General features: G+C 50.0%; 1 protein-coding gene across 1 annotated transcript; it reads left to right on the top strand.

Moving 5' to 3' along the window:
• Positions 1 to 4,882: 4,882 nt before the first annotated feature.
• Positions 4,883 to 6,554, top strand: LOC117072210 (peptidyl-prolyl cis-trans isomerase A-like). The gene is made up of 3 exons (XM_033192126.1): positions 4,883 to 4,985; positions 5,201 to 5,271; positions 5,841 to 6,554. The coding sequence occupies exons 1-3, from the start codon at positions 4,883 to 4,885 to the stop codon at positions 6,387 to 6,389; spliced, it is 723 nt and encodes a 240-aa protein (XP_033048017.1). The 3' UTR covers positions 6,390 to 6,554.
• Positions 6,555 to 7,240: the final 686 nt, after the last annotated feature.

The following is a 7,240-nucleotide window of genomic DNA, read 5'->3' as shown; positions in this document are numbered from 1 at the left end:
TCTCTCCCTCTGGGTAAAGCCTCTGGCCGTGGTTCCTACACAGTCACAGTCCCTCCCTCCATGGTCCCAGCTCCCTATTGGTCTGCCCCTGCCACGGCTCCGCCCCCAACCCCATGGCCCAGATCCTTGGCTCCAGGAAATCCACTTCCCCCTGGGTCTTCCCAACCCTAGGGCTGGTTGCGGCTTCCTGCATTGCTAATCTCTGGCTTGCCTCATTTTACCCTTTCTGTTTCTCAGCTCCCTACCATACCTGGGTAACCAACAAGTTCACTCTGAAATACTCAGAGTGGTTTCTCTTTTCCTGACTGGGCCTTGAGTGTTACACACCTTCATGAATGGCTCTCCGGCAGAAGCCCATCTTAGCCCAGTGGCCAGTGTGGGCAGAGAGGTCCCTGGTAGCCCTGACTGGCTGGGGAACACGGTGGGGGGTCCAGCAGAAGCCTGAATGCTTGGCTACCTCTCATGCAATCTGCTTAACCCAGAACCAAGCTGCTGTCCTCGCTCAAACCCAAAGCACCCAGCCAGGCCTCTCAGCTTCCCTGGCAGGTGGGGACACACGTGGCCGGCACTCCACAGGTGCAGAGGAGAAATCAAAGAGAATTCGCAAGCACCCTTCCAATGGTGTGGTTCTGTCAGTAGCTGCAGCGTTTCATTATTTATACCTGCCAGGGGTAGCTGCTCCCCTAGCCTGGGCTGGGCCCTTATCCCTGGTTCTGCCCTATGCTGGCCTTGGGGACTCCCTGGGAGGTTATCCCATGACTCTTTAAATTCTCCTACTTTTCCTCAGATTGCCTGAAGATCTGCAATCCGGAGCTCATCTCCCTCCTGCCTCCGGAACCCCCCAAGCTGTCCCCCCATCGGGGACAGCCTTTCGCCAAAGCCTGGAAAGAGAAAATAAAATAAAACTTGCTGCACTCCCCAGGTGGGCCAAGGCCTGGCCTGCTTCCCGAGGCTTTGGACTGATAGGCAGATAGCACCCAGAGCCGCCAGCCACCACAGCACAGCCCAAATGCAGAGACAGAGAGTCAAAGGTGAGGAGGGGGCTCCCCAGAGGTTACCAACGCTAGCTCCCAGTCCATACAGGAGGAGCCAGGCTCAGAGAGGGGAGGCGGTGGCCCAAGGTTACACAGCCTGTTGGATAGTCGGGGCAGGATGGTATTGGAGACTGACAGTTTTGCTTTCACTGGGCTGTGCAGCAGATCCGTCATTGGGGGATCTGCTCACTCACTTTGGGGGACCCCTACATTTGACCCAGGATCCCATCCTGGCTGCCCTGTCCTGGAGTGTCCAGCCCTGCTCCCTGGACCCCCTTCCACATCCCCAGGCTGACTTTGGTGGGCTGCATTCCCTTTCGTATCAGCCAGCTTATGAGTTGCAAGCAACAGAGATGGATCGTTAATTAGATAGAAGGGAACTGATGGGCAGGGTACAAGGGGGTCCACACACTTGCATTTGGGGAAGGCATGGCTGCCCTGAGACAACAGGGTCCATGTGACCACCACCACCAGAAGGACTGCCCAGGAATAGCAGACATCTCTGATTGGCTGAGCTCAGGTCACATGCTCAGGCTGCAAGGCATGCTGGGAATGGAAGGCCTTGTGTTTTCAGTTCCTAGAGTGGGAGATGTCTCCACTGTCCACCAAGATGCTTAAGGAGGAGCTTTGGGAATGTGTAGGACAGGGCTTCAGATGTCAGACTGCAGAAACACATGATCTGTATCGTCCAAGCTTGGGATTCAAAATCCAGGCTGACCCCTTATATACACTGGGTCCCACCCCCCATTCATTCTACACCCCCAACCCTTCTGCCCACAGCTCAGAAATTCAGGGGCATCTCTACCATCGCCCTGCACCAGGGCCTTCTTGGGAAGAAGCTGGCTATCATTGATGTCCTTCTCTGAGTCCCAGCTCAGCATCTGTGGCTGCAGAGGGGCAACTGGCCCCAAGGAGGCTCTGATCATTCCAGGAGCAGGAGTCCCCTGTGGTGTTTCGTGGGGGCAGAGCCAGGAAAAGAAGCCAGCTTTAGGCTGGGTACAGTGGCTCACGCCTGTAATCCCAGCACTTTGGGAGGCCGAGGCAGGTGGATTACTTGAGGTCAGGAGTTTGAGATCAGCCTGGCCAACATGCTGAAACCCCATCTCTACTAAAAATACAAAAATTAGTTGGGCATGTTGGCGGGCACCTGTAATCCCAGCTACTTAGGAGGCTGGGGCAGGAGAATCACTTGAACTCGGGAGGTGGAGGTTGCAGTGAGCTGAGGTCGCGCCCCTGCGCTCCAGCCTGGGTGACAGAGTGAAATTCTGTCTCAAAAAAAAAAAAAAAAAAACCCTGCTGCTATTGGGGCTGAGTCTTCTAGAACCCAAAGGCCACAGATCCAAACTCAGCAGGTGTCTGAACCTTGCTGGTCTCCAAAGGAAGCCCAGCCCTGGCCACTCCCCTGAGAAGGAAGTCGAGCTCCTGCCTTGGTTCCTAAAATAGGAACTTCTGCCTCTCCAGGAGATACTGCTGTGGGGGTGACCACCCAGCTCTCTTTCCTTCTCCGTTCTTGTTACGGCCAGTGAGTGACCACTGTGATTGTGAGACTGGCGAGGGCTGGTACTACCAGGAGTCCGGAGACTGCTGCGCCTGTTCTCCTCTAGGCAGAGACCTCAGGAATCAGGCAGAAAAGACAGTCCTTCTTGCCTCCCTCGTCTTCCAGCCAATGGACATGTGAGGCAAGATCCACTGGCTCTCCATTCAGCCCCAGAAACTTATTGTCTTACAGTCCTGGAGGCTGGAAGTCCAAGGTCTCAGCAGGTTGGTTCCTCCTGAGGCCTCTCTCCTTAGTTTGCAGACGGCCGTCTTCTTGCTGGGTATTCACATGGTCATCCCTCTGTACATCTATGTCCTAATCTCCCCCTCTTATAAGGACCAATCTATATTGGGTTAGTGCCCACACTAATAATCTCATTTAACTTAAACACGTCTTTAAATGTAGTCACTGGGGGGTGACAACTTCAATGAATGAATATGGGGACAGAGGGACACAATTCAGCCCACAATAGGCTGGCTCAGTAGGTGGCCCAGTTGACGTCAACCCTTCAGCAGAGCCTGTTCCCCATCCATGGTCATTACCGTCTGCCAGGTGGATCTCGGGACTCAGCCTTGACATCTTGGGCCAGAGTGTCTCCCTGTTTATCCAGATGGTGTGGAATGAAGCTGTGGTGACACAGATGATGTGGACCCAGGAAGAGGAGCCATCCCGGCGATAAAGCTTTCATCACAGAAAGCAAAGCAGAGATAGGAAGAAACCTTCATGACACTGGACTCACTAAATGAAACCCATGCTGGCACCCACCCCCTGCCTCTGGCTTTTCAGTCACATACGCCAGGAAATCTCCTCTAATGTCTGAGCCAGAGTGAATGCAAACAGCTGAACATATTCTGATGAATGTGGCTGTGTCTTTGCGGTTCCTATCAAATGTCATTCCTATGCACTGCCATGCTCCCTGGGGAGGTATCGGGTCAATGGTCATAGGGGAACAGGTGTTCCACCCCCTTGGGCTTCTTTCTCAGAAACTCATCATATCCTGATGGACATTCAAAACGTTATCTTTTTACAAATCTATATCCAGCTTCTCTGGGTGTCCTTTGGAATTTACACAGTAGGATGTCCCGGAGAAACGGCCACTAGGCCTTCATTCCCTTGTGTAACCTGAATATATTTGGCTGTTCTCATGAGCCAGTCCTTGCAATGTATACTCATGTAAATCTATCATATCACTTTCGTCAAAAGGGAGGCCCAGGGGCTTTAGACAAATCCTTTCATGAAAATTTTCTGAAAATCCTCACTGGACATCTCTTTCTCTCTCCAAAGTTTCCCACTACTAGCATGTACTAAAATAGCTCTACAGCTGATTCACACAGCACCCTGGCTACCATTTATTTCTCCCTCCTCCTCTCTGAGCCCCTCAATCCACCCTGGATTTCTGAATTTCTGCCCTGTGACTCTCCTCTAATATGTCCTCCTTCCATTGTTCTTATTCTTGAGAACTAGCTCTTTCTTAAAAAATAGTAAATCAGGATCTCACGCATGCTCTCAATCCATGCACAACACCTCACACGTTCAAACATACACTCAAACATACACACACACTTACAAATGCACACACTCAAAGCTCACATACACATATATTTATATATCCCACACATTCACTCAGGCACTTACACAGACTCACACAAATGCAAACACACATATACACAATGCACACATTCAAACATATGTGTGCCCATTATGTGCACATATTCAAACATACATGTATCCATTGTATGCATGAATTCAAACATACATGTACCCATTATATGCACATATGCAAAAATATATGCTGTTCATTGCAAGGACTGGTGCATGAGAACCACCAGATAGATTATGTGTAGTTTGAATGTGTGCATTCCGTTATAGCAGCCTCCTTGGACTAAGACACACACTCACAGTTATGTATCCTTACACTGACATAGACACACACCCTACTCACACACAGACACACACACAAACATGCACATTTTCCCTTCCTCTCAGGGGCTTCTAGCAATGCCACCAAACCCCGTCAGGCTGGCTTCATATATCACACACTTTCGCTCATGCACTCACACAGACTCACACAAATGCACACACACATACACACAATGCATACATTCAAACACATATGTACCCATTATGTGCACATTTTCAAACATACATGTATCCATTATATGCATTTCTTCCCAGAAGGTGGGGAGTTTGGCATCTCAGGGTAGCCAGTCCCTCGGTGTCAGCACTCCTTCTCCAGCCCCTGGTATCTGTGCCCGGGTAAGAAGGAAGATGCTGCATATAGCTGTCCTTTCCCTGGTGGGAGCTGTCAGCCATGGGATGTTTCTTGCTTCCAGACCTGAAAAAGTTACAGGGTCATCCCCACTCCCAGATTTCTGAAAAGCCCCTGAGTGGTCGTGAAATCTGTCCCATTCATGGTGAGTTTGTGAAACGCCAGAGGATGGGAGAACAGGCCATCCAGTGATGCTGCTTCTGATGCCCCTTCTACCCTGGTAGCATGCTGGGGACATAGTGACTCCCTCTAGCCCCAACAGGCTCTGGAAGGATGTCTGTCTGCCTCCACCCACTGGCACTGGCTTGTAGAGGTTGCCTTCAGAACTCGGATACACCTGCATCATTCCCGACTCCCCAGGCCTGCCCACTCCATTTCAGTCATTGATCCTGCGGGCGGCTGGAAGGGTCCCCCAACTGGTGACTCTAAAAGTGAGAATCCAGGACCAACTCCATTTTGCAACAAAATCCTGGTTTACTCAGCCATTCTTGCTTCCAAGGAGTTCTAACAAGCCCCTGGCCCACCATGACTGAATGTCCAGACTTAGCTCAACCACTACGAATGGGTGGGCCTCCAGACTTAGCTTAACCACTTCCAATGGGTGGGCCCCCTTCCGCTGAGATTCTCTTTAACAAATGAAGGCCAGCCAGATGCTCCTCTGGGCAGTGAGACTGTCCGCCTCAGAAATGGAGGCATTGGCTAGACACGGTGACTCACGCCTGTAATCCCAACACTTTGGGAGACCCAGGTGGGAGGATCCTCGCTTGAGACCAGGAGTTTGAGAACAGTCTGGGCAACAAAGCCAGATCCCATTTCTAAGAAATAATAATAATAATAAATTAACCAGGCATGGAGGCACACAGCTCTAGTCCCAGCTACTCAGGAGGTTGAGGCAGGAGGATTGCTTGAGGCCAAGAGTTTGAGGCTGCTGCAATGAGCTATGATTGTGCCACTGAACTCCAGCCTGGGTGAGAGAGTGAGACCCTATCTCTTAAAAAAGAGAGAGAGAGGCTTTGCAGACACCACCGCCACCAGGAGCTCTGTACTATCAGCCACGGTCAACCCCACCGTGTTCTTCAACATTGCTGTTAACGGCGAGCCCTTGGGCCGCGTCTCCTTCAAGCTGTTTGCAGACAAGTTTCCAAAGACAGCAGAAAACTTTCATGCTCTGAGCACTGAAGAGAAAGGATTTGGTTATAAGGGTTCCTGCTTTCACAGCATTATTCCAGGGTTTATGTGTCAGGGCAGTGACTTCACACACCTTAATGGCACTGATGGCAAGTCCATCTACAGGGAGAAATTTGAAGATGAGAACTTCATCCTAAAGCATACAGGTCTTGGCATCTTGTCCATGGCAAATGTTGGACTCAATACAAATGGTTCCCAGTTTTTCATCTGCACTGCTCAGACTGAGTGGTTGGACGGCAAGCATGTGGTCTTCAGCAAGGTGAAAGAAGGCATGAAGATTGTGGACGCCCTGGAGCGCTTTGGGTCCAGGAATGGCAAGACCAGCAAGAAGATCACCATTGCTGACTGTGGAAAACTCTAATAAGTTTGACTTGTGTTTTATCTTCACCACCAGACCATTCCTTCTGTAGCTCAGGAGAGCACCCTCCACCCCATTTGCTCGTGGTATCCTAGAATCTTTGTGGTCTCACTGCTGTTCCCTTTGGGTTCCATATTTTCCTTGTTCCCTTCCATGCCTAGCTGGATTGCAGAGTTAAGTTTATGATTGTGAAATAAAAACTAAATAACAAAAAAATAGAGAGAGAGAGAAATGGAGGTGTTGGCCCCCAGGACAGGAAAATCCCCAATATGGGATCTTACAGACATTCATCTACTAGTGCTTCTCTGCCATGGCCCCACCCATCCACATGAGGACTCAAGGAGACCTCAAGCCCTTCCTCCTGCTCTTGTTGCACTATGCCTTGTGCACTTCTCAAGTCCTTGCTAACAGTGGTCTCAAATATTTCCCCCACAGCAAACTCACCACAACTGGAACATCCCAATGAGAGCTTATGGATAGGACCATGGTGTCTGCCACTGGCATCCTTTCTCCATCAAGAAATGACTCCAAGTTCTTAAGAAACAGGACACCTCTTAAGGTAATGCTAAAAATTCCTTTCCAGCCTTTAACTTCATGAAGTTTTTTGACTTCCTTGGTTTAATGAATGTATGTGAAAATCTGGTCCTCCAAATCTGTGCATCCTCCCAAAAATAGTAATTCCAATCACGGTGTGTTTTTCACAGTATCATCCCTTTGACACAGGTGCTATTTTCAGCCTCATGAATTCCTTCAGTAACATAACATTCAACAGTTAGGTGGTACCTGTGGCACCCACCACCAGGCCTGGCACAAAATAAGCCTTCGAGAGAGAATTTCTTGGCTGACAAAATGAA

Source organism: Trachypithecus francoisi, unplaced genomic scaffold (assembly GCF_009764315.1).
Source record: "Trachypithecus francoisi isolate TF-2019V2 unplaced genomic scaffold, Tfra_2.0 Lachesis_group4, whole genome shotgun sequence".
In the NCBI taxonomy this organism is placed as follows: domain Eukaryota; kingdom Metazoa; phylum Chordata; class Mammalia; order Primates; family Cercopithecidae; genus Trachypithecus; species Trachypithecus francoisi.
The sequence above is the reverse complement of the archived record's forward strand: the minus strand, read 5'-3'. Positions and strand labels throughout refer to the sequence as shown.

What these genes read in the sequence shown, in the direction of transcription:
- LOC117072210 (XM_033192126.1), top strand. Translation starts at nt 4,883, where the DNA reads ATGGGATGTTTCTTGCTTCCAGACCTGAAAAAGTTACAGGGTCATCCC. An exon ending in TGAAATCTGTCCCATTCATG is followed by an intron (nt 4,986 to 5,200) that starts GTGAGTTTGTGA and finishes CCGACTCCCCAG; the next exon opens with GCCTGCCCACTCCATTTCAG. An exon ending in CCCAACTGGTGACTCTAAAA is followed by an intron (nt 5,272 to 5,840) that starts GTGAGAATCCAG and finishes CTCTTAAAAAAG; the next exon opens with AGAGAGAGAGGCTTTGCAGA.